At 48.1% G+C, this 26,333-nt stretch overlaps 1 protein-coding gene across 1 annotated transcript in view; it reads right to left on the minus strand.

The window, feature by feature from the left end:
* The window catches only part of KIF5C (kinesin family member 5C), a 162,754-nt gene that overhangs the window by 4,559 nt on the left and 131,862 nt on the right, over positions 1–26,333 (minus strand). Inside the window, exons 23-25 of the mRNA XM_058715342.1 lie at positions 23,834–23,938; positions 21,668–21,884; positions 20,368–20,481 (exon numbers count right to left, since the gene is read on the minus strand). Coding sequence (XP_058571325.1) covers positions 20,375–20,481; positions 21,668–21,884; positions 23,834–23,938 — 429 coding nt within the window. The 3' untranslated portion in view covers positions 20,368–20,374. The remainder of the gene's footprint in view (positions 1–20,367; positions 20,482–21,667; positions 21,885–23,833; positions 23,939–26,333) is intronic.

Consider the following 26,333-nt stretch of genomic DNA (forward strand, 5'->3'; position numbering starts at 1 on the left):
CCCAGGCTCTCTCAAGAAACAGATTCCCAGTCCCGGCTGAAAGGTAGGTTTCGCTTCCCTGGGCTGAGGAAGTTACTCGGAGGACATCCCCTTTGATTTTGCCCACCAGAGGTCCATCTGGTCATGCTCAGGTCTCCAGGATAAAAGTCTGGGCTAAGTCCTGACTCAGAGGCCAGCCCCAAGTGGCCTCTGTCGCCTTTGGACCAACTCTAATAAAGTCAACTTTCAGGAAGAAAGCAAAGGGTTCAGCTTCTTCCCACCAGCTGGAAGCCGTGGGTCTGCCAGTCATCTTCCTATGGGTTTTGTGCAGAGCTCAAGGTGCTTGTGGGATGGGGAGGGGGTGACAGCAGCGATAAGTAGAGCCTCGTCCTGGAGAAACAGGGAATTGCCTGGCACGGAAATATGACACACATAAGAAAAACCCACGTGTCCATCTGGTTTTAAAAGGAACTCCATAACCTGACACATCGCGCTGTTTTTCCCTCTAGAAGAAGGCATACATCCAACTTTAGTGCTCAACTGTGCAAAACATCTCAGATTCCTGCTACAGCGCTCTCTCCCTCTCTAGTTTTTTTCTCTTTGCTCTCCTGACTCCTGTGTTATAATATTGTAAGTAACCTCACATAGTTTGCATAAATAAGCAGGATGTAAATTATAAATAAATAGTAAAAATTCAGCATGTGTAAAGGGATTATAAAAAAGGTAGGAGCAAAGTGGGTAGGCGGGAGGGAAGAGGAGAAAAAAGACAGAAATTGTGTAGGAAAAGAGACACAAAAAATAGAAAGCTCACTTGGTAGCTACCATCTCTTGCTCCAATGGTGTAACTCCACAGGTAGAAATCTGCTCCATTAAAAATGGCTTCAAGAACCCTACATGATAATATTCATGTCCTGTTTGGAAGTTACAGAGAAAGATTTGTCTCTGGGAAGAGCATCTTGAATGTTTAGCCTTTCCGATAAGATTTTGTGCTTATTATTAGGACAAGAGATGAAGACTCTAGAAGCCTGGTCATAGTTGTGGTCACAGTTGTCACTTTAATTCAGTTTGAGCTGAAAACCAATAGGCTCTTGGATGCTTTCGGAAGACCACCACCTGGAGGCAGGGAGGTAGGAGCACACGCCTTAAATTGTAGGGTTAGGGTTTAACGTGAGGATTGCTGCCATCCTTGTTGACAGAGCCTAGGATTAAAGACATACGCTTGGTGGGGTGGCCTCTGAAATGCCAGGGGACCACGGCCTTTCATTCAAACCCCCCACCCTTGCATGGGCAAGACTCAGCACGTTCTGGCCAGCAGTACGTTAGAAACAGGGGGCCACAAAGGAGACCCAACCTGCTTAGTCACCTCAAGGCGGGTGAGAAGCCGGAGACGTTACAGGCTGTGGAAAGGAAAAACACAGGAACGCCCCCAATGAAGAAAGCATCCTTTACCATGAAGAGGTCATTCTGCATTCTGAATTAAAGATCTTTATAGCCCATCTGCCAAAGCAGTCTTTCCAGCAAGCCCCAAAAAAAAGGATTCCCAAACATCCCCCAACGATCTGAATGCTCATCTCTTCTGATAAATCCAGAGCAGGGGGACATGGATAGAATTTATAAAACTAAACGGGTTGGCCCCTGGAGAAACCATTTCTGACTTCCGATGGCAGAGAGCAGCCACCCAGCGAGGCCGGCAAATCTGGAGAACATTTAACACCCAGTTCTGTGGACCCTCTTGGATGGCTCAGAGTTGTTCCTCACTCAGCTGCAAGCACAGTACTGGCTGAAGTGACTTGCTACGAGGCTGTCCCTGGGCCTCTGCCAAACTGGAGATGGAAATTCAGAGTGGCAACGTGTGACCAGACTTAGAAGGAAATAAAATCGCCTTTCTTTAGAAGGGGTGGGGAGGCTGAAGAAAGAAGCTAATCATACAAGAGTTTTGCAAGAACGTATTTCGAGATTTTTCCCCCCAACTTTAGCTTTTGCAATTGCTTGCAAGTGGATTTATGCTTAATCCAAACAGTACATAGTTTTACCTTCTCTTTTGCCTTTCTACAGTTCAATCCCCACATTATAAGAATTACCAATGGAACTTCACGTACCACTGCTGAATAGAAGTGGCTTTATCTCACAGGAGCAGTAGTGCAATCTGCTGTGGAGGGAGCATCGCTCTTCCTTCCGGCTCCTCCGTAGTTGCTTCCTTTGAGCTCACAGTGCTGGTTTCTAAGTCCTGTGCCATAGGGCCCGTCTGCAGTCACTTCTGGCCTCTCTCCCCGAGTCTCACTTTGTTGATACTTTCAGGCCTGTCCCCACATCCACCACAACACTGGCCCTAGTTCTTGCCACACAGCATTCCATTCCCTTCCACTCCTTCCACTAGGACCTTCCACTCTTCTTTCACATTACTCATTCAACACCCAGCGAACCCTGGGTGAAGAAGGTGCTATGATCATAACTTCTCCATGACCAAGAATCCTGTCTGGAGTGACAAGGCTGGGCTTTTTTAATTCAACTAAAATAAACACACTGCACGGACAGAATGCAGAAGCAGAGAGGGGAATCCAGTGCTGTCCATTAAGCCAAATGTTAAACAGATTTGCAAAACTGCAAAGCAATGCCATTCTGCTGTTTTTGTTTTGGAAAATAATTACTTTTCATTAAAAGTGGCATTTTGGTTGACAGTAGTGATATCTAAAATTTTTGTTTCAATTTATATCAATAGTATAAAACATATCAAGAGACATACCCCAGGAATGTAGAAGCTTTTTGATGTCAATACTTTTTAAGACTATAAAGGGTCCTAAGGCCAGGAACTTTGAAAACTGCTACACAGCCGATCGGACTTCTTGGTCCAGGATCCACAACTGACAAGATGTGTGATCCTGACAGTTCAGGATCTCTGTAGAAGATAGGATGGCCCTGGACGAGATAATGTCGACACGTGCCCGTTCTGTGCCAGGCCCCCGCCCAAGCTCTCTGTGTATATTAATGCATTTAATTCCCATAGCCACCCTGTAGGTCAACATAGTCATGTGGCACATTTCACAGAGGGCAGGGAGGCACAGACGGATGCAGTAACTTACCTAGTACACAGCCAGGCTGGGATTCAACCCCAGGCAGCTGGGCTTCATACCCTGAAGCCACAATCACCCAGCTTCGTACCCCGCCTGAAGCAGAGTCCCCCGCTGCAGGTACATTCTTGTGACTCAATCACTTAATTACTAGGGTTTTCCAACAGCAGTAGCAAGTTGAACAGCCCAGTGGCTCAGAGGTAGACCACATGTGTGGCTGACTTAAGGATCCCACATGACCCGATGTAAAGGAGGCTCCCTGACTGATGTTGTTGGAGAAGTAAATAAGTATGCCAAAATGGCCAACAGGACTAAAACAGACTCTGGTCTCTAGCTTAGAGACCCCTCCTCCGGGTTCTTCTTCTTTTGTTTGCTGTGCACGCAAAACCCCCCAGATATGGAGGCTGTCAGCTATAAATTACCCTCCCCACTTGCATTCCAGGCTCAGACTGTGGAGAAACAGTTTCCTCTGAGCCCACCAGTGTTAAATAAATCTCCAATCCACCAAGATCTCCGAGTGCTGCTTGGTTTTTCCGCCAGCGTTCCAGTCTGGTTCCATAACATACTTGGTTCCCTGACCAGGACACCCAACCGTGCTGGCTCATTGTTGCCACCTATTTGGGAAAACAGCAAGGCGGTGATGGAGTGAGGGATCGCAAGGGAGAAGGTGCGCCCTGCCTGAATTTCGGCAGTCTCCTTCTCAGTTGCCTCGGGCTGGCCCCACTCTGTTGTTCCCACCGGACTCAGACCTGGTAGATGAGGACCTGGACCCGACATCGGAACCGGTAAGGCCGGCGCCCCAAAGAAGTCAGGCCCACCCAAAAGGGTGGAAGGGGGACCTGATCAATCCTTGGAAGCCTTAACAGGTCTCACAGGTAGAGAATTTTTGTGGGAGGGAATGTAATAGACTCTGGTGTGTGTGTGTGTGTGTGTGTGTGTGTGTGTGTGAATGTGTGGCTCAGCCAGGCTTGCCAGTTGAGTTCGAGTTTGTGGCTCCATGGACAGGCACCCTTAAGGTCCCCAAGAGTCTACGGAGTCTAAATGTGCTCTCCTGTGCGTGGTGAGCATATAAGGTCCAGGGCGGTATTGGCTCAGATTCCGATTGCAAGTCACAAAGCTGAGTCCGCTACAGCCAAACCTCACCTAAAGTTTCCCTCAGGAATGCGACCAGAGAGAAGTATCTGATTGGTCCTCTCATCCGAGGGGATACCCTCCTCTTGTCTTTGCGACACCGAACACGAGAAAGAAATTAATAATGGGAACAAAACAGAGTAAGCCTACGATTTTAAAGGTCATGCTCAAAAATTTTAAAAAGGGATTTTCAGGTGATTATGGGGTGAAAATGACACCCAGGAAGTTAAGGACCTTTTGTGAACTAGAATGGCCCATATTCAATGTAGGATGGTCCCCCGAAGGGACATTAGATGCTCAAATAATGCAGCGGGTTTGGCTAATAGTCACTGGGAACCCAGGCCACCCTGATCAATTTCCATACATCGACTCCTGGCTTGAAATTGCCCGAAATCCCTCGCCTTGGGTGTGATTCATCGTTAGCAAACAGAGCCAGGCAAAGGTTTTTAGCCACTTTACCTGGAGGCTCACCCAGGGAGCCAAAGAAGTGACCCACCGCTCCTCTAATATTTAAAAGAGATGCGGAGGAAGATATTGTCTTTCCACCTCCTTATGACTTGCCAAGCTCCTTCCCCCCTCCCCCTGAGCCTGAAACTCCTCCCCCATCTGTCTCTCCACCAGGGCCACAGTCGCCACACCACTGCCACCGAAGTCCCTGCCACCGCAGTCACCGTCACCACCACCACAGTCGCCACAGCCGTGGCACCACCCATCTCCCCGTCCCTCTCAGACCTGGAGAACCCTCCCCCACAAGGGCCAGCAGCCAGACTGCACCCCAGACCCAGACCTAACGCTCTCCAAATGCCTGTAAGGGAGACATGAGAGCCCGAAAGACAGAATGAGGATGGAATAGCGCAGTCCAGCCCAGCCGTTCCATGATGTATTATTATCAACCTTTCTCCACAACCGACCTCCTCAACTGGAAACACAACACTCCATCATACTCTGAAAAGCCACAAGCAATGGTCAACTTGATGGAGTCCCTCTTCCAGACCCACTGACCAACTTGGGAAGACTGTCAACAGTTACTCCGTACTCTGCTTAATACAGAAGAAAGATGAAGGATAAGAGAAACACGACAGTACCTAGAAGATCATGCACCTCCAGGGATTAATGACCCTGCTGTCTGGGCTCAAGCTGCCACACCTGAAGAACGCCCAACAAGGGATTTCACCACAGAAGAAGGACAGGCCCACATCTGATGATACCAGGAAGCCTTCCTCTGGGGAGCCTTAGCTGGAGCCAGAAAGCCCATGAACAAGACGAAAATATCATCAGTCCCGCAGCACCCTGGGGAGTCTCCCGGAGACTACTATGAAAGATTATGTGAAGCATACCGTGTATATACCTTGTTTGACCCCGAGGCACCAGAAAGTCAACAGATGGTAAATACCTCTTTTGTGGCACAGGCTGCCCCAGACATCAGAAGAAAACTCCAGAAGTTGGAGGGCTTTGTTGGGATGAATATCACTCAGCTGATAGAGGTCGCCAATAAAGTTTTCATGAACCGAGAAGTTGCAGCCAAAAGAGAAGCAGAGAGAAGACTAAAAAAGAAGGCCACCCTTCTCACAGCACTAAAAGAAACAGACGCGGCAAAGATGAGAAGACCCCAACCACCCAAAGGGGGGAAGGCCAGAGCCCCCTTAGCAAGGGACCAATGTGCATACTGCAAAGAGCAGGGACACTGAAGAATGAATGTCCAAATCGGAAGGGGCCCTCAAAACCCAGCCATATTGGGAAGAACCTCGAGGCGAGAACCTTGTTGGTCTGGCTGGGGTAGAATCGGACTGAGGGGGACCGGGCTCTTTCTCTCTTGGCCCCCATGAGCCCACGATCGAAATGAAGGTAGGGGCCGAACAATAACTTTCATGGTTGACACTGGGGCTGAATACTCCGTTGTTACTTCCCCAGTGGCGCCCTTAAGCCAAAAGACGGCAACCATACTTGGGGCTACTGGGACACGGGCGATGCAGCAGCCCTTCTGTCAAGCTCAACAGTGTGAACTTGGGGGTCACAAGGTCCGGCATGAATTCCTCTACTTACCCGACTGCCCAATTCCTCTCCTGGGCCGGGATCTGCTCTCCAAACTTGGGGCCCAGATAACTTTTGAACCCACTGGACACACTAGCCTCCAATTAAACCCAAGGCAGAAGAAAAGCCTGGTCTTGGCGATTACCCTGCCAAGGGAAGAAGAATGGAGACTCTTCTGCGCCCAGGACTTATCCCGTAGCCCCTCAGAATTCAGGCTTACATTCCCTTCTGTATGGGCTGAAGATAACCCACCTGGACTAGCTTGGAGTCAGGCCCCCATCATTGTTGACCTGATTCCTGGAGCCCAACCTCAGAGACAAAGGCAGTACCCCCTTCCACTCGAGGCTAGAATGGGTATACAAGAGCACCTGACCAAGTTCAGAGAAGCAGGTATCCTAACTGATTGCCAATCAGCTTGGAATACCCCATTCTTGCCAGCCAAGAAGCCAGGAGGAGGATACCGACCAGTACAGGATTTGAGGGCCATTAACAATGTGACTGTTTCCTTACACCCAGTGGTTCTGAACCCGTATACTCTCCTCAGCCAAATTCTGGGGTCAGCCAGATGGTTTATATGCCTCGACCTAAAGGATGCTTTCTTCTGCCTCCGCCTGGCTCCTCAAAGTCAACCATTGTTTGCCTTTGAATGGACTGAGCCCGTTACAGGGCGCCAGATGCAGCTGACCATACGACTTCCCCAAGGTTTCAAGAACTCGCCCACTCTTTTTGGGGAAGCAGTAGCTGCAGACCTCGCCGACTTTCCGAGGGAAACCACAGGGTGTGTCCTTCTCCAATATGTAAATGACCTCCTCCTTGCCAGCGACACCCAAGAAGACTGTAAGAAAGGTACCAAGGCCTTCCCCTCCTGCAGCTCCTGTCCTACTCGGGGTATGGGACCTCTTGGAAGAAGGCACAGATTTGTCAGCAGCAGGTCCGATACTTAGGCTTCTTCCTCACAAAAGGAAAAAGAGAACTAGGACCGGAAAGGAAGAAAGTTATCACCACACTGCCACAGCCCCAAACAAAACAAGGCTTGCATGAATTTTTAGGGGCCACAGGGTTCTGTCGCATTTGGATTCCTGGATTCTCAGCCATAGCGAGGCCCCTCTATGACTGTTGAGAGGGCCAGACCGGGAGCCCCTTGCAGGGACTGAGTAGGCAAGGGCTGCTTTCACAGAAATAAAGTTGGCTCTGGGATGAGCCCAGCCCTGGATTTGCCTGACACAGAAAGGCCCTTTAACCTCTTCATACAGAAAAGGACAAAATAGCCCTTGGAGTGCTCACTCAGAGCATGGGGCCTTGGCAATGGCCAGTGGCCTACCTGTCAAAAACACTTGATCCTGTGGCTGCAGGATGGCCACTGTGCCTCAGAGCGCTGGCAGCCACAGTCCTGCTCATCAAGGAGGCAGACAAACTCACGCTGGGACAAACACCTAATGTTAAGGTCCCATATGTGGTCATGTGAGCACCCAAGGATATCGTTTCCTCTCCAATGCTCGGCTGACACAATACCAAGGCCTTCTCTATGAAAACCCAAGGGTCACTCTCGAAACAGTAAGAACACTAAACCCGGCCACCTTCCTTCCCACGGAGGAGGGAGGACCCAACCATGACTCTTCCGAAGTAGTGGATGAAGTCTACGCCAGCCGCCTGGACCTCCAAGACCAGGCTATAACAAGCCCGGAGATCACCCTGTTCAGCGATGGGAGCATCTATTTACAAGAGGGCAGCCGAAGAGCAGGATATGCGGTAACCACAACCACCGAAGTTCTGGAAGCCAAGGCCTTGCCGGAAGGATGGTCAGCACAATGCGCTGAACTGTATGCCTTAACCTGAGCCCTCATCCTTAGCAAAGGTAAACAGGTTAACATCTACTCTGATTCCTGGTATGCCTTTGCTACTGTGCATGTACACGGGGTCATCTATAAAGAAAGAGGCCTCCTTACTGCAGAAAGATAGTACTTCTTACTATCAAAACCAAGGAAGAAATACTAGAGCTTCTTGAGGCTGTATGGCTGCCAGACAAGGTGGCTATCCTACACTGTAAGGGACATCAGAAAGGAGACGACCCCGTAACTCAAGGAAATCGCCTGGCCGACAAAACAGCCAGAGTGGCCGCCTGTGGTGACCCAGGCAAAGCTCCTACCAACACTATGACTCTTGCGCCCCAGAGGGAATCCTCCCCGCCCCTGTACACAAACGAAGAAAGAAGCTGGGCCTCAACAGAAGGGGGCACACTAAGCAAAGAGGGATGGTGGGTCATGCCAAATGGGCACATCTTTGTCCCGTCGTCTATGGGAAAACACTAGTGAAGGAGTATCACCAACTCACGCACCTAGGGAAAACTGCACTAGAGGCCCTCCTCAAAAAGAACTACTGTATCAGCCAGCTGCCAGCATTATGCCCAGCTGTTGGTGAACAATGCGTAACGTGTGCCAAAAACAATGCTTGGTCTGCCCCACGGCCCCCGCCTGGCAGGCAAAGGATAGGGGCCGCCCCTTTTGAAGACTTGGAGGTGGAATTTACCGACATACAACCAAATAAAGGGTTCAGGTACCTTCTTGTAATAATCTGCACACATTCGGGATGGGTCGAAACATTCTCCACCAGAATGGAATGAAGTCGCGAGGTGGCCAAAGCCCTTCTACGGGAGATTGTGCCTCAGTTTGGTCCACCCTTAACCATACACAGTGATAACGGACCTGCACTTGTGGCAGACATTATACAAACCCTGACAAAGTCCCTCAACATTACCTGGAAACTGCACACTGCTTACCAACCCCAGAGCTCAGGGAACGTAGAGCGGATGAATCGCACCCTCAAGGAAACCCTCGCTAAGTTCCACCAAGAGACTAATCTCCCATGTCCAGATTTACTACTGCTGGCCCTCCTGTGTGCCCGATGCATGCCTGGAGCACTAGGATTCTCCCCTTTTGAGTTATTATATAGGCTCCCCCCCCACCCATGTTCAGGAAAACTCCTAGGAGACCTACACCAGATTGGAGACAAAGGAATAAGAGAACAGCTTCAGACCTTGGGGGCAGTCCTAAACAAGTTACAAAGATACACCACAGAGAGGGCCCCAATTTCCTTAGGGACCCCCGTTCACCCCTTTCAGCCAGGACACTCTGTGTGGGTCAAAGATTGGAAGAGGGAACCCCTTAGACCATGGTGGACTGGGCTGCATACTGTTATTCTAACAACTCCTACAGCCCTTAAAGTTTCAGGTATCACCCCCATAGGTCCATCACTCCAGAGTTAAGAAGCCCAACTCAGAAGAACCCACAATCTGGCAAAGTGATCCAGATCTAGTCAACCCGCTTAAACTGACCCTCAAAAGGGAAACTGGCCCCTGAGACCTCCAGCCCTGCTCCAGCCACACCCCGGAAGCTGGCTGACATGCGCACAGCAGAAGCCTGAGGAATCAACGCGTGAACCTAGCCTAGGGGTTTGGATGCAACTCTGCCAGCCCTTGCCCCTTACTGGTGCCATAGCCCTGATTTTACTTCTTACTGTTGGGCTGACAGAGACTGCACCAACAAGCTGGACATGGGACCAAAGATGCATGCTGGGTCTCACATACCTCCTCTGGACGGGAGGATTATTAAATATTGCCTGTATATTATGATAACCTCTCTCACCCTCACAATGGCCGCTTACCCACTTTGCCCCCAGGATTGTTATATGACAATAAGGGGGTCAAGAGCGTTCAGCGCTTTCACCTCCCTCCACAAAGATTGCTACAAGGGAAAAACACCCACTCTGTCAGTCCCTCGGTGCCCCAAGGGCTAAGAATTGGACCATAGAGATAACCTGAAATGTCAGGATCCCATGTCACAAGGGCCTCCAGAGAGGGAAGCGAGCTTGCTACACTTACCTTCCTCAATGGGGGATCTTGGACAGGGAGGGGTGCAAGACAGGGCGCTTCAAAAAGCTATAAAGGATACCCAGGATAGGGTAATACAAGCCATAAAGGCAACCACCCCCCAGCAGCCTACCAAGGTTGAACCTTTCAGCCCTCAATCAGATGCTTAGCAATTCCCCACTCCAGCCTTGGGCCAACACTACACTACAAGTCCTCCATAAAATAGATAATCACACCCAAACCTGCTGGATGTGCTTGCCCCTCAGCAGTAGGGCTTACTTAGCCATTCCTATCCCTTTGTCCTGGGAAGCTCCTGAAAATCTCAAAACCAACACCTCTGTCTTAATTGGACCCCTGGCCACTGGGGTCCCTCTCACTAATGCTGACAATCTAATCTGTACGTCCCTGAAGGTATGAATGTTACCACTCTATGCAGAAGAAATATAACCTTAAAGAGGAATGCAACCCTGTGTTCAACCCCTGGGGTGTTCTATCTGTGTTCTAATTCAGCCTACCGATGCTTAGAGGCCAACTGGACTCAGATATGTTATTCTGTCTTCCTAACCCCAGAGATATCCGTGTACACTGAAGATCAGCTCCTAACAAACTTTACCCCAAGTCCCGGACTAAACAGGCAATCCTGCTACCCTTTCTGATAGTAGCAGGAATTGTGACAGGAATAAGAACCGGAATAGGGGGCATAGGTTCATCCATAGGACTATTCCACAGACTATCTCAAGAGCTAAATGAAGACATGGAACGGGTGGCAGATTCTCTGGCAACCTTACAAAACCAAATAAACTCTCTAGCGGCAGTGACCCTCCAACACAGTTGAACCCTCAACCTCCTCACTTTAGAAAAAGGAGGGTCTTGCATCTTTCTGGCGGGAGGAATGTTGCTATTTCGTAAACCAGTCAAGAATAGTTACAACTAAGATTAAGGAACTCAAGGAAAGAATTCAATGTAGACAACAGGAAAGTATCAATCAATGGAAAGGATGGGATGTCACAGATTGGGCATCCTGGCTTCCTGCCCTGGTGGGGCCCCTCCTCTCCATAATTTTACTTGTATCCATCGGCCCTTGTATACTGAATGCTGTGGTACGTTTTATTGAAAACACTGTTGCTCGCCAAACTACTGCACATATCTTAGCCCTCCGAGAGTATCAACCTGTAAAACTGAAAGGTGATGCCTACTAAAGGTTTTTTTTTTTTGTTTTTTTTTTAAGGCATCAAAGGGGGGGAATGTTGGAGAAGTAAATAAAGTACAGCAAAGATGGCCAACGGGGCTAAAACAGACTCTGGTCTCTAGCTTAGAGACCCCTCCTTTGGGTTCTTCTTCCTTTGTTTGCTATGCACTCGAAAACCCCCACAGATATGGAAGCTGACAACTGTAAATTACCCTCCCCACTTGCATTCGGCGCTCAGACCTTTGGAGAATCAGTCTCCTCTGAGCCCATCGGTGTAAAATAAATCTCCAATCCACCAAGATCTCCGAGTGCCGCTTGGTTTTACCTCCAGTGTTCCAGCCTGGTTCCGTAACGATTTCACCACTTCAGGGGGTTAAATTTGGTAAAGCAAATTCTCACCTACCCTCTATGTACAGAGTGAACTCATTTCTGCTATGAGCACGAGTCAACTTATACATTTTAAGTACATTTTTTATTTGTGATTAAATGGATATAAAAACCAGGAGAATGGTCAAAGTAGACCCCGTCGCTGATGCCAGATGGGATGGATCCAGTTATTCAGGACAGAGAGAAGAGTAACAAGCAGGAAAGACAGTGATTTAGAAAAGCAAACAGAGGATAAATGAGGAAGTGACAGCTTGGGAAGCTCAGCCTGAACCTCAGGATAAATTAAGGACCAAACAATAAGGGCCTTTTTGTGCTGCAAGTCAAACGCTCAGAAAGAAAACTATTCTGCCTGAGGTGGAGTGAGGAAAACAATGAAGGGAGAGAGCAGGGTGGGGGGTTGAGAGAAGGTGGAATTTCTTAGATCAAAGATAGAGGCCCAAGTGGACCCAAAGTTCAGGGCTTTAGCTGAGGGTAGTAAATGTGGGGAAATGGCCGGGGACATTCAGAGGCAAATAAATCTGAGGTTTAAGTGCTAAGCTAAAAAATACTGGACTTCCTGTCTCTAATGTACATGTGGAATTTGCCCTTTTGGGTGTAGCTTACTGTGACAAGACTTCTTAGACTAGAACATTATTGATGCATTCCAGATGTCCGGTCCAAGCCTGAAGGTCCCTAAAAGTGTCAGGCATGCAGGCAACATAGGGTCCAGGATGTCAGGCCCTCAGTCACAGATGACCATTATGAAAACAAAAGGGGACAGTTGTGAAAGCCTGTAGATCTGTGTTAGGTGTCTGCTTCCAGCCCACAAACATTTAAGAGTTAAAGATACTGTTTTTTACTAACAATGAACAAATATATTCACAATGAACCTCCTGAAGTAGTAAAACCTGAAGAAGACAGAGCCATCCCATAGTGACTGTCACTGACCCAGGGAATGTCACACAAATCAGAGATACAGAGGCCATAACAGAACACCTGGTCTGCTTTGATGGTTCCATCTGCCAGGTGACCCTGCTAGAAATCACAGTCCTGCTTTTCCAGCGCTGTTTTCTTTATGCCTCAAAACACGAAATCACAGTCTGAAAACACGGAACTGCTTCTTCTTTTCTTTTTTTTTAATGTTTATTTTTGAGAGAGAGAGAAACAGAGTGTGAGCTGGCAAGGGGTAGAGAGAGAGGGAGACACAGAATCAGAAGCGGGCTCCAGGCTATCAGCACAGAGCCCAACGTGGGACTCGAACTCGCAAACTGTGACACCATGACCTGAGCTGAAGTCGGATGCTTAACCAACTGAGCCACTCAGGTGCCTGGAACTGCTTCTTCTGTAAGAACCCTAGTGAGTCCCTATTGCTGTACCATTGTGATTTTACCAAATATTTTATCAAAGCTTATCAAAACTTTATTAAATAGGCTACAGTTTCTAGACTTAATATATATGGTTTTTAATAAAAGTACAGTCCTCAAAATATCAGAGTCTTCATCTACATCAGCAAAGTGAGGTGCATCCTGGGCCTGTGATTCATTTCACAATTATTTTCTTTCTTTTTTTTTTTAATGATTTTCAATTTCACCTTTATTATTTTTTTGTTTGTTTGTTTGTTTGTTTGTTTTGAGAGAGAATTCATGTGAGCCGGGGACAGGGGCAGAAAGGGGAGAGAGAGAGAGAAAAATTTTTTTAAGTTTATTTATTTATTTTGAGAGAGACAGAAAGCGAGCAGGATGGGCAGAGAGAGAGAGGGAGAGCGAGAATCCCAAGCAGGCTGAGCTGTCAGTGCTCAGAGCTGATGTGGGGCCTTGATCAACAACTGTTGAGATCACAACCTTTTCCAAGATCAAGAGTCGGACACTTAACCAAACGAGCCACCCGGCTACCCCAGAGAGAGAGAGAGAATCTTAAGTCCAACTCAGGCTCACTCCCCGGACCCTGGGATCACGACCTAGGCTGAAATCAAGAGTTGGATGCTCAACTGACTGAACCACCCAGGTGCCCCTCACAATGTTTTCAATTTTACATTTTCCTTGCCACAAAAATCTGAAGCATTAATATGTGCATATTCTAAATTCTCTAGCTGACTACCTTGCAACCAAACATTCCAGCGTACTTACAGCCCCACATGCATTTTCTGATACGGCCAGACCAAGCGGGGGCTACTCCTTATCACTTAAATAGCCTCTGGCTAAAGCTGGACATGCAGGACAATAATGAGTTCCAGCCAATAGAAGGTGAATTGGCTGGAAGGTATGCAGTGATTCTGCAGTGGTTTTCTTTTTTTTTTTTTTCCTCTTTTTCTTTTCTTTTCTTTCCTTCTTTCATTCTTTCTTTCAGACTTTATTTATTTATTTACTTATTGTAAGTTTATTTATTTATTTTGAGAGAGAGTGCAAGCTTCAGCCAGGTACAGGCAGAGAGAAAGAACCCAAGCAGGCTCCATGCCTTCAGCGCAGAGCCTGAGACGGGGCTTAAACTCCAGAACCGTGAGATCATGACCTGAGCGGAAATCCAGAGTCGGGTGCTTAACCAACTGAGCCACCCAGGTGTCCCAAGACTTTATTTTTAAGTAATCTCTATACCCAATGTGGGGCTTGAACTTACAACCCCAAGATCAAGAGTCACATGCTCTACCAACTGAGCCAGCAGGCACCCCTCTAGAGTGGTGTTAGCACAGAAAGGGGGTAAAAGAAGTGAGTCATGTCATGACACACGGAAGTAACTTGGACAAGCCAAACTCCTCTGGAAGCAATGCATACCAGAGTCGCATTGCACCCAGCTCTTTATTTTCAGCAAAAGACCATCTTTCATTGCATTATGTTAAGGCTGGTGATTTGGATTTTTGATTTGTGCTTCATTTCAATCTAACTCCTAAATCTGTTTTGACTTGATAGCTGCATAAGACTAAGTACAAGAGTATATACTGTTTTAAATTTGCTAATACTTAACTATAATAAAACAACTTAAACTCTAGCAAATATGTGAGAACTTTATCCCCTTAAAAGTACTCTATTTGCCATTCAAATCTGAGAAATAGTGGTCTTAATATAGGAAAGGGAAAGGAAGACCATTTTGCCTGGAAGCCTTTTAGAAAAGGGCCAAGGTATCAGCAGTGCCCCACTGGCGCCATCTGGTGGACACATTGGAACAAGCGCTCAATGGCTTGGCAAAGCACTGCCAGGAAAGGAAGCCCAATCCAGGAAGCTCGGAACTAAGGAGCCGGACAAGTATTTAAAAGGTGTCCACATTAAGTGTGGGCCATGCATAAACACTCAGGACTGCCTCAGAAGTCTATTTCACACCTTCTCTCTTCTCCCGCCCACAACCCCATTTCCCTGCCTCCCTCAGCTGATAACCTGGCTTCCTGCGAGAGAAAGCAGGCAGAGATGAGACCCATTCCACATCCCTGCCACCCCAACTACCACCTACCAGCAACTGTCCTTTCTGCTCTGCCTTCTCATCACCTCCACATATGCTCCGGATGGCAGCACCTCTCGGTAGCCAGTACTCTGTATCTGTAATTCTGGGGTCTCCTATGTTATCACTTCTCCCGCAGTGGCCTCTAGGGGAGCCCTGCTCTGGCTCTCAGCCACCCCATCCTTTCCCAGGGGTCCAGCACAGGGTGGCCTTTGCCAGTCACAAACCAGGCCCCACTACTCCCAGACCCAAAGGCCCCAGAGGCCTTGCACACTCTGACTGCACCCTGAGCTGCCAGCCTGGCTTCTAAGGCCTCATTTATCTGTCCACTACCTTCTTCCCCAACAAACCCTGATTATGAAGGTCTCCACATTCTCTGCGCTCCAGCCCCATCAGGCTTCCCAAGGTTCCCCAATACGCCAGCCATTCTCACCTTCCAGCCAGTGGCTGTGCCACTCTTCCCCAGTCACTGTGTGGCTGGTAATTGTCCTCAGTCAGTGCTCTGCTCAAATGTCACCCCCTCTTCTAAATAAGTGTCCCCATTTCATTAACCTGCTCTTATTTTCTTCAGAACCTTACCACTATTTGAAGTTATCTCGTTTATTCACTATCTCCCTGCAAAAAAAGAGTAACACTGTACAAGACGTTGTAAAACCAAGTACGGAACAGGTTCTCCATGCCTGATCCCATTTTGCAGATGATGAAATTGAGGCTGAAAGATATCAAGTAACTTACCAACATCACGTGGAAATAAAGCCAAGGCCAGGGCTTGAACCCATGCATGTCCAGCCATCCCCGGATTCCATGTCCTGTTTTGTGGTTTGAAAAAGATGTCCCCTCCCCTAGGCTGCCCCCCTGGATTTGAACTAGCTAAGATAAAAGCCAGATTATCCCGAGTTCTGATTTCTACATGTTGGCATCTTTAGTTGCTCTTACACTTTGGGCATAAACCAAAATACTCATTGTGACTATATTCCTTGAAACCTGAAATGAAGCAGAAGGAAACCCCAGAGATACCCGGATGAAAGGCTGTGGTGGCTTTAGCAAGAGGGCTGGGAAGAGTCAGCACCTGAGATCATTTCTACGTAGGACAGACACACTTTGGGATGAGCATCCCAAAGATCAGGAAAGATCATCTCAAAATGTTTTGATCCCAACTAAGCAATGAATTCCACATTTGCAATTAGGTTTTTAAAAAATGATTTTGCATTTTCTTACTTCCAAGTATAATTTCCCACTCCATTGGTCACTATCCTTTTTTTTTAACCTCTCCTGACAAATGCCCAGTCATTTTCTTAAAAATATTCAATGTTCGGGGCGCCTGGGTGGCGCAGTCGGTTAAGCGTCCGACTTCAGCCAGGTCACGATCTCGCAGTCCGTGAGTTCGAGCCCCGCGTCAGGCTCTGGGCTGATGGCTCAGAGCCTGGAGCCTGTTTCCGCTTCTGTGCCTCCCTCTCTCTCTGCCCCTCCCCTGTTCATGCTCTGTCTCTCTCTGTCCCAAAAATAAATAAAAAACGTTGAAAAAAAAAAATAGTCAATGTTCTTATTCATAACCTTTAGATGAATAAATGAGAATATCTTTAAAACACCTTACATCTGGTCAGAGCACCAAATAGGATGCTGACTCATGGGCCTTCCCCACTTAGCAGTCAGAACTTGGGGCCTGGGTGGGGTGCCTGGGTGGCTCAGTCGGTTTAGCGTCCAACTTCAGCTCAGGTCATGATTTTGCGGTTCATGGGTTCGAGCCCCACGTTGGGCTCTGTTCTGACAGCTTGCGCAGAGCCTGGAGTCTGCTTCAGATTCTGTGTCTCCCCTTCTCTCTCTGCCCCTCCCCTGCTTGCTCCTGTCTCTGTCTCTCAAAAATAAAGAACTATATTATTTTTTTTTAACTTTTTAACGTTTATTTATTATTGAGAGACAGAGAGAGAGACAGAGCGTGAGCAGGGGAGGGGCAGAGAGAGAGGGAGACAGAATCCGAAGCAGGCTCCAGGCTCTGAGCCATCAGCACAGAGCCTGACGCGGGGCTCAAACTCATGAACCGCGAGATCGTGACCTGAGCCCAAGTCGGACCTTTAACCGACTGAGCCACCCAGGGGCCCCAATAAATAACTATATTTAAAAAAAAAAAAAAAAAAGAACCTGGGGCCAGAGAGAGACTAAAAACTATTTTGTAACAACTACATGACTTGGAGATGACAGACCAACACTCATCAACCACCTGCTGTGCCCACGTATGCACTGCTTGCTACTCCACACTACAGCTGACATTTTTATTCAGCACGTGCTGTATGTCAAGCAGCTTAAGAAACGTGACCTCATTTTGTCCTCATTTCAAGACCAACGATCCAGGGAAAGGATTCTTCCCATTTCATAGACGAAGAAACCAAATCAACTGAGGGTTACTGAGCGGAAGTAACGTAAAGAAAATAGGAGACCTGGGTGGCTCGGTCATTGTTAAACGTCCAACTCTGAATTTTGGCTCAGGTCATGATCTCATGGTTCCTGAGTCTGAGCCCCACACTGGACTCTGCATTGACAGTGTGGAACCTGCTTGGGATTCTCTCTTTACTCTCTCTGCCCCTCCATCCCACCCCCAAATAAATGCATAAACCTTAAAAAAAAAAAAAAAAAAAGGAGAAAGTAGAAGACCTAACGTTTGACCCAAGTCTCTTGTCCAAAGCCAGGCCCCTCTACCACACCAACATCCTGATAACCTGGAAGGGGGCCTACCTGTTTTGTGATGTGGAGAAAGTACCCAGCTACAGGAGTCGTAGGTACAGACAGAGTTGGTTAAGAAGGTTCCAGCTGCAGATGAAATAATCAAATTCGCCTACAACAATTTGAGTTACAGAAGGCGATGAATCACCAGGAAGGGCGAGGACAGTGCTATTAGTTCAAAAGTCCTCAAAGTGTTACCGGGCCTACCGCTTCTCAATCGCAAGCATAAGAGAGAACATCTGCTTGTACGTACCTTCCCCAAAACATGGGTCTGATGAACCTTTACGGGACTGCACGAGGCAAGTGGCTGTCCATTGCACCGGATCTGGACTCCAGAATCTCTGAGCCAGTATATTTATTAAGAGGTGGCTGGGACCCAAGCACATATCCCTCTCTATACTTACATTTTTAAAAAGTTTTTTAGTGTTTATTTATTGTTGAGAGAGAGACAGAGCGTGAGCAGGGGAGGAGCAGAGAGAGAGGAAGACACAGAATCTGAAGCAGGCTCCAGGCTCCGAGCTGTCAGCACAGAGCCCAACGCGGGGCTTGAACTCACGAACCGCGAGATCATGACCTGAGCCGAAGCGGGACACTGAACCGACTGAGCCACCCAGGCACCCCAACTCTGTGCTTACATGCCATGGGGTAATGTAATGTAATGTAGATATTACATGCAGCACAGCACTGCTGCATAGTAGCTGCTCAATAAATGCAGGTTCTGGTTGCTCACCCAACATCCACTGCCCTGTCCTCAGGTACACAACACTACTCTTACATGGGGCAGTGAGTGACGTGCCACCTCAAAAATTACCCTTTTCCAGGCCTCTTGCCACTGCACATGGCCGTGTGCCTCAGTTCCGGCCAGAGGGATGCAGGCATTAGTACAATGCAGACTTCAGGAAGGCTAGTAAAGGAAGAGGACTCGGCTAGGAGGGCTGCTTCTGCCTCTTCCCAGCTTCCTCTCTGCTTGCTAACCATGGCATGTAGGCCTGAGAGCTGGACCAGGTGACCCTGAGGGAGGAGGGTACTTCTGAGGACAGTGAGTCTAAATTTAAAAGGCGAGCTTTCTGTAGTCACGGTAGAGTTCCCTTACCAGCCTCTGACAGGCCGCCCTCAAATTTTCTTAACGTGACAGAGAAATTAACTTCCATCCTGTATGTAAGCCACGGTTACTTCAGGATAGGAGTTCTCAAACTTTGGTGGCTAACAAAATCAGTTGGGGTACTTGGTAAACATACAAAGGCCCAGGCCCTATGCTCCTTCAAGATGCCTAGGTCCCTGGGGACCAGGTGATACTGACACCCTCCCACGCACCCAAGTTCCAGAACCACACTTTAGCTTTTCTATTCCAAGCTGCCTAATGTGGTCTTATAGCTCCCTTCAAGTGCCAACTACAACACCAGGAACATGCAGTCAAAAGCAATTTTATAACACCCGATTTTATTTTATCTGTGATTGAAAGTGATCGGATCTGAATGGGATGGCCCACTGCCAAGACCACTTCCCATCCACCTTTTAGGGTATGGCAGATGGTGGTGGACATGTTGCCCGCCCACGGGCCCCCTCGGCCTTCCCTCCCTTTCCCTCATCTGACCAGTGCCTGTCCTGCTCCTTGGCATGCTGCCTGGGGCGGCGCAGGAGAAAGCTCCGGGTGCAGCCACCAAACCCCTTCCTTGGAAGTTGTTGCATGAGGCTTAGCAATGCTATCGTATCACCTGAGAGAGGGCTCCAGCCCCATACATTCACTTTCTTCACCTTGATCCAAAAAGAGCTGGAGAGGACTCAATGCTCCCCTGAGTCGCCCTTGATCATGGTGGCTTATCAAGCCAGCTTCCTTAGTGAGGGCTCAGAATCCAAGGGCAACATTTGGAGATACTCTCTTCTATCCAGAGGTTACAGGTTTAAAGAGTTTTCCTAAATGCTTTTCTGGCCACCCAGCTGTCTGTCCGCCCAGCCCCACCCATGACCTCTTTCCTCTACCTCAAGTACAAAAAGACAAGGTCTCTCCTTCTCTTTTCCAAAGCATATCACTTCTTGTTTGTTTGTTTGTTTGCTGCTAGAGCAATATCAAGCATGTGGATTGTAGGCAGAGAAATTTCTAGACCACTGTCTCAAAGAAAAAAGTGGTCTGGATCTACCTAGCTATAAATTAGCACACTCTTAAAAACCCTATTTGTTGAGTTCAGATAGCAATTATAAAAATAGACTTTCTGTATCTGGCTCTTTCTTTATATTCAGCTCCTGTAACTTGAAGCAACCACCCACATCTGTCTGCTCTAGGCAAAAGCAGCTGACAAACAGGTACTGCCCTTTTGGATGCCAGCTGCACAGGGAAACCCCACAGACAAAAGAAAGCTCAGGTGAATCATTCACCACACCCTTGTCTATCCCCAGAGGGTCCCCGGCACCAGGTGGCCCTAGCTAAGAAGACCCTGAGGCTCCGGGCTGAGGTGAGGGCAGGTAAGCTGCATCCCTAGGGTCTGCTCCAGGAGAGCTGAGCCTCTCACTATCACAGGTGCACATGGATGTTGCTGGGAGCCAGGCAGGGGCACGGATCTGCCCCAAACAGAAACCACCCGACACCAGGGACTCACTTCGCATTTATTTCTGGTAATGAGTGGAGTTTGAAGAGCCTCCTCCTCCCCCTCGGATGGCGTGGACGGCCGTTGGAGATGATGCTGGGTAGTGTCCAGGGCGGATGGGCTTGGCTGTATTCGACAGAAAGGACAGAACGTTCAGATTAGGCTTAAACAGCCATACCCAGATGCCTGCGGGTCACATGTGAAAACCGAGACCTACAATTTGTATCATTACAGTCCTTATCAATCACCAGAGCTTTCTGAAAAGAGGATGTTTGCTCTCTTGATAGTGCAGTTAACTAATTCAGGGCACCAGATGGTTAGGGGACGGAGAGAATTTATGTATCAATTATGTTAATTATGGCTGAGGAAACTTAGAAGGACTTTCCATTTTATCTGCGGCAGATCCGTAGGCACCCCTGGGGTTTTAAGGGCATCTGGGCAGCCCCTGAAACTTGATGCAGAAATCTGCCTATGATGCACTTCTCTGGCGACAAGATCCATAGTTTCCAGATTTACAAAGAGCGTAAGGTCCAAGAAAAGCAATAAAACACTAATCTAAGGTATGATCTTAAAACTAGAAACATGAAGTTGGTGTGCAAAACAGCTGCACGGCAATATCTGATGGGAAATAATATCACATGTTATTGGAGGCATTTCAATGGAAGAAAAAAGCTCTCTAGAGCACATCCCTAAATCCGGTTTATGCCTGCGGCTCTATCCTGGGAACTATGACTTAGCAGCTACATCCTCTTCCCTGCATGGGCAAAATACCCAAACCCAAGCCCGGGAGGGGCTGGATGTCCAGGCCCCTTCCCCAGTTTGGAACCATAGCCAGCTCACCGATGCCAGGCCTGGCTCTCTCCAGGGAACTTCCAAACCTGCCCTTGCAAGTGGCTTTCCTTGAGGCTTCTGGCTCCATAGGGCCCCTTCATGGGCCCACCTGCTATAGGGCCTTTGGGCTTTGCTGAGAAATAGCCATACATTGCAGGACTTCTGAGAAAGTACCTCTGTTTACAGCCACAAACCTTTACCGACAGCCTAGGCTGGCCACCTTCTCTGCTCAGCTCAGCAGCTTTGAAGACCACAATGTACGTGGCAATCTCTCAGTAGGTGCCTGACATACCCATCCTCCCCGGATGAACGCAGGTGCCGGGAGGTGCCAGCTAGCCTAGGTCCTGCATGCCTGACCACAGCCTTTCAGATGTTCCAGACAGACAGCCCAGAGCTCCATCGCTGCCTCGGAGCATCATCAGTGCTCCTGGGCTGCAGAGTCCTGCCTTCCATCAAGGGCCCTGGTGAGAGGCACACATACCAATCTGGGCTGAGTGGGCCCTCCTGGCCATATTCTTGGCTCGAACAGCCTCCTTGATGCGATCCACCTCCTGCTGGTAGCGCTTGCGGTCCCGCATGGCGTTCTCCTTGGCCTCCTTCAACGCACTCTCCAGGGCCTTGACACGCTCCGCCGTGGCACGCAGCCGCTTCTCCAGCTTGGGCAGCTCACAGCGCAGGTCTGCATTGTCCCGGACCAGCTGCGGTGGGAAGGGATAGGGGTGACTTACCGGGGAGGCGAGGGGGCCGGCAGGAGGGGCAGACAGTGATACAAGGGGAGCTAGAAGCAGTCTCTGCAGCCAAACAACCAGCCCGCTAGGTCATCTTGGAAAGTCCATGTGACCACAAATGCTGGCAGCACCGACGGAAAATCAAGATCCCATACTCTGGGACTCCAATTTGCTACACACGGTTCATGGGTGCAAGGAAGTGGGGAGGGGGTGTAGGATGAAATTAAAAGCCATTTCCAGGCACAGGAAGCTTTCAGACTTGGGCAGGATTTACTTTCTCTTTTGTTTGAGTGGGTGGGGGAACTAATGTAAGGAAAATTGACTAGTCAGATGCTAGCATATGGAAGCTGAGAAATGTAAACAAAGCAAGTTCAAAAGCACCGGTGAAAGGCATGCATGTTCTAGAGCTCCCTGAAGGGCTCCTCCCTGCAGGACATGTTGTCTACACCAGCATGTGGTTTGGACCCACTTAGCAACATATCCAAAGGCTAACAGGTAACTCAGGGGTACTGCTCATTTTTTCATTACCTAAGACCCTCAATTAAGAAGCAACAGGTGAGACTGGGCGCGTGTGGGGTGGTGTGGCCATAGACTGGTGGTTGACAGAGGGCAGGTGGGTAGGGGGATGGGTGAGACAGGTAAAGGGGATTGAGAATACACTTATCGTGAGGAGCACTGAGTAATGTATAGAATTGCTGAACTGATATACTGGACACCTGGAAGTAACAGAGCACTGTATTAAGTATACTGGAATTAAAAAAAATAAATACATACAATTTTTTTTAAAATAAAAAGATAATGAAGGAAAACAAAAAGAAGCAACAGGTTTGGCCCCAGGTGAAGAAAAGGTTCAAGAGTCAGCTCTATTATTTCCTGACATTAGACTTGGTAAGTCATCCAACCACCACAAGCCTCAGGTTTCTCACCCATAAAAAAGGATAGCATATAACAGGACCATTGTGGGAATCCCAGTGGATCAAGAAAAGTTTAGAAAATCAGAAAGTGCTAACGAAGGTTACCTATCCCGAGTCCACACCTGCATTCTTTAACCCCATAGGCAAACCAGCAGCTCCAGAGTAGATTTTTAAAATCTATTCATTGAATTCATAAATAAAATAATTAATCTCAGAGCCCTATTTCAAATTCCCTTGCAGTTTCTGCTTTTATATTTCTCATCAACAATTTGCATGAGTGACTTCAACCATGTTGAGTCTGCCGTCCTCCATTTGGGGAAAAATGCCACCATCAGTAATATCAAAGAGGACTTAAGTCAAAGAGAGATGACATCACCTTATCCATGTGATCTAACAAGTTGGACTGTTTTTATCATAGCCCAAATCTTTAGGATTTAGGAAAAATATGAACATTCCAGCATTTATACAGAAAGAAGACAACCGCCTAGATCACCAGTAGGCTTGGCCGTGAACTTTGCTGTCCCTCTAGACAAAGTCCAGAGCATCGTAAGAACCTGACAGGGTGCTCAATAAATAGGGTGACAGAGCAGAGAGAAAATGAATTAAGTTACTTCTAGTCCTAGTCTCTTTCCTCATCTGTAAAAAAACAAGGGGCCTGAACAAGCTCCATGGCATTCACTTGACATTCTGTGCAGCCTGTAGGTCCAACGCTGGGACTGGAGACAGGATAGAAAGATAGGGTTCTGAACACCCCACCTCCCAAAGCCCAAGAGCTCAAACTCAATTCCTTCCATTTGCCTTTGACAAAAGAATTTTATATATAAGGGAAGCCACTGAAGACTAAAGGACTTCAAGTCTGGCACTAATGTCTTGTGGTGACAGAGTCCCTTAGCCTTCGATGTCAGAGCCTTCTCCCAGAACTGCGGCCACATCTTTCCAGGAGAATACGGGACTTCTTTCCAGAAGAATATGAGAAGCAGAAGGAAGCTGGCACAACTCTCCTACCTGTTTGTGAACCTTCGTGAGCTGCTCCAGGTTATTTTCCAGGAAGGAAATTTTCTGCTTCTGGGCAGCACTGCCCCCTCCATCATCGTTGTCCAGCTCTACACTCTGCACCAACATGAGGGGTCAGCAGGCAGGCCAGCACGCTGCCCGCCCGCAGCCCCAGCATAAGGTGGACAACACTCTAAATCTTCTTTAAAGAAAACAAAAAACAAAAAAACAACCCCAATCCCACCAAAGGTTGTTCTGAAAGTGAAAATAAAAAGAGGTTCTGAAAGTTGAGACTCAATGACCTTCCCAATTAATTTCCTTGCTCCGTGTCAAGGGTTTCACGAGTGTTATATTTTAGAGAACTGAAAAACGAAACAAAACAAAACAAAACCTCCAATCTTCCTTTGAAAGATACAGATTAGCCCTGTGAGATTCACCTCTCTCTTGCAGGTGAGCAAATAGACTTTTCTTTTTCAAAAGAACTGTTCCAAAACTCATAAGAAGAAGCAGTATGAAAATATAAACCCAAGACCGAAATTTAATTTCAAATATCCCAACTGAGATAAGTCAGCAAGCTGAGGGCAATTGCATGTGGTCCTGCTGGGAAGTCTCAATGGCCTGTGCTTATCGCCTGAGCTTCCGATTCCATGAAATTACTTAATGAATCTACTTCAAACTAGTCATGGCATCTGAGCACGGTGTTGCCAGAAAAACTCTGGAAATTCAACAGATCTTAAGATTGACAGAAACCTCCCTCCCGGCAGGGCCACGCTCAGTGGTCAGATAAGTTGAGGAACACATGCATAAGCACATCTTGGAGCCCAAAATGGTGAGACATGCTTGTGCCATCTGATGATGGACAAGACCACCATCCCTCCTTCTTCTGAGAGGTAACAGCTGTACATGCATCTCAGACCCGTGTCTCTTCCATCTACATCCAAGGTGCTCAAATTTCACCCAGAGGGAAATTAAACTCAGATTGGGTTTATTAAAACTCAGATTGCTATGCCCCAGCCCCAGTCTCTGCTTCAGTGGACCTGAGGTGCGTCTGAGAACCTGAGAATCTAGCAAGCATCCTGGTGATGCCAAGGCTGCTGGCCAGATGATCACACTTGGAGAGTCACTGGTCTAATAAAACTAGGTCCTTCCTCGAGAGTTTTACATCATGAAATCAGGGAAGTCTGATCTTAAGCTTCCTTGGACCCCCTCCTCCCTCTGACTAAGCCTTTTCAGATCTTGCCTAAGCTCTCTAGTCTCCTTTTCTGTCCCCTGTTCTCTGGCCTCTCCTGCCTACCTGGTCCAGGTGTGACAGTCATTTCTATTTTGATGCCTGTGGTCACTACCTACCCGCCCCACCACTGCCATTCAGCCCTTGGACTCTCCTATCAGGCTCTGTCTTTCTTTGTTTTCATTTGCAGGTCCCCAAACTCGCTAGAACCAAGTTGTCAGAGGCCACGGCAGATTCATGCTCTGAGCCTCAGCTGGACGCTCACACCGCTGCTCAGCAATCCTTTCACTCATCCCTGACAAATTGCTCCATGCTGCTGGCGCCTGCTCTAGGCTCTGTGGCCTCACCATTCCTTCCCTTCCTTCTCCATTGAGGACTGAGCCTCCACATAAACTGAGAAGATCGATGCATCATTGGATGCATCTTTCCACTGTTATGCATTTTCCTGCAAATGTCTCCCATCTTGACTTCTCCACTACTCCTCTCTGGGAGACTATATCCCTTCCCCTTATACCAAGCCCAGTATGTCCATCTGTGCTATTAATTCCGTCCCTCTCAGATCTGACCCCATGAATCACTTCCTCTTTGCTTATATATTTCACCTCTTTCCCTTGGCTCCTTCACACAGACGCACGTGCACACACACACTTTCAAATACACCTTCCTTTCGTCCTACTGCACATCTGCATATGGCCCATTGCTCCTCTTCCATCACGTTTAAACATTTTTAAAGAGCAGTCCCCTCACTGCTGCCACCTCTCCCTCCTTCCTGAAACTTCCAAGAGCTGCTGTGGGATCTGCCATACGGTGACTTCCCGAGATCGCCATGTGAGGTGTGAGGATCAAAGAGGCCCAGATTCAGAAGTCACACAGAGCTGGATTCGATCCTACCTCCGGCTCTTCCAGCTGTGTGACCTTGGGCAAGTTCTTTAACCTCGGAGCCTGTCTCCACTAACAAGAGAACAGTAAGAACCACTTACACTGGTGTCGAGAAGAACAAATTAGACACACGTCAGGGTGCTCCACACACTCTGATCTAGCCCCTCATGGCCTCCTCACAGGCAAACAGGGTGCTCTCGCCTCCAATTGCTACAGGTTTCTGGCATTGCTCACCGGGCTTTGGGGCAACTCTGCCTGACAAGACCCCTCTGGATTTTCCCCGCATCATGCACAGCAGCTCTCACACTGCGGCCAGGTAAATATGTGCTCGTTTGAAATGAGGGCCAGGGAGAGGATTATAACTTCCTTTTACTAAGAAGAAAAAAATCAGATGGAAAAATATTC

Source organism: Neofelis nebulosa, chromosome 2, assembly GCF_028018385.1.
Source record: "Neofelis nebulosa isolate mNeoNeb1 chromosome 2, mNeoNeb1.pri, whole genome shotgun sequence".
Classification (NCBI taxonomy): domain Eukaryota; kingdom Metazoa; phylum Chordata; class Mammalia; order Carnivora; family Felidae; genus Neofelis; species Neofelis nebulosa.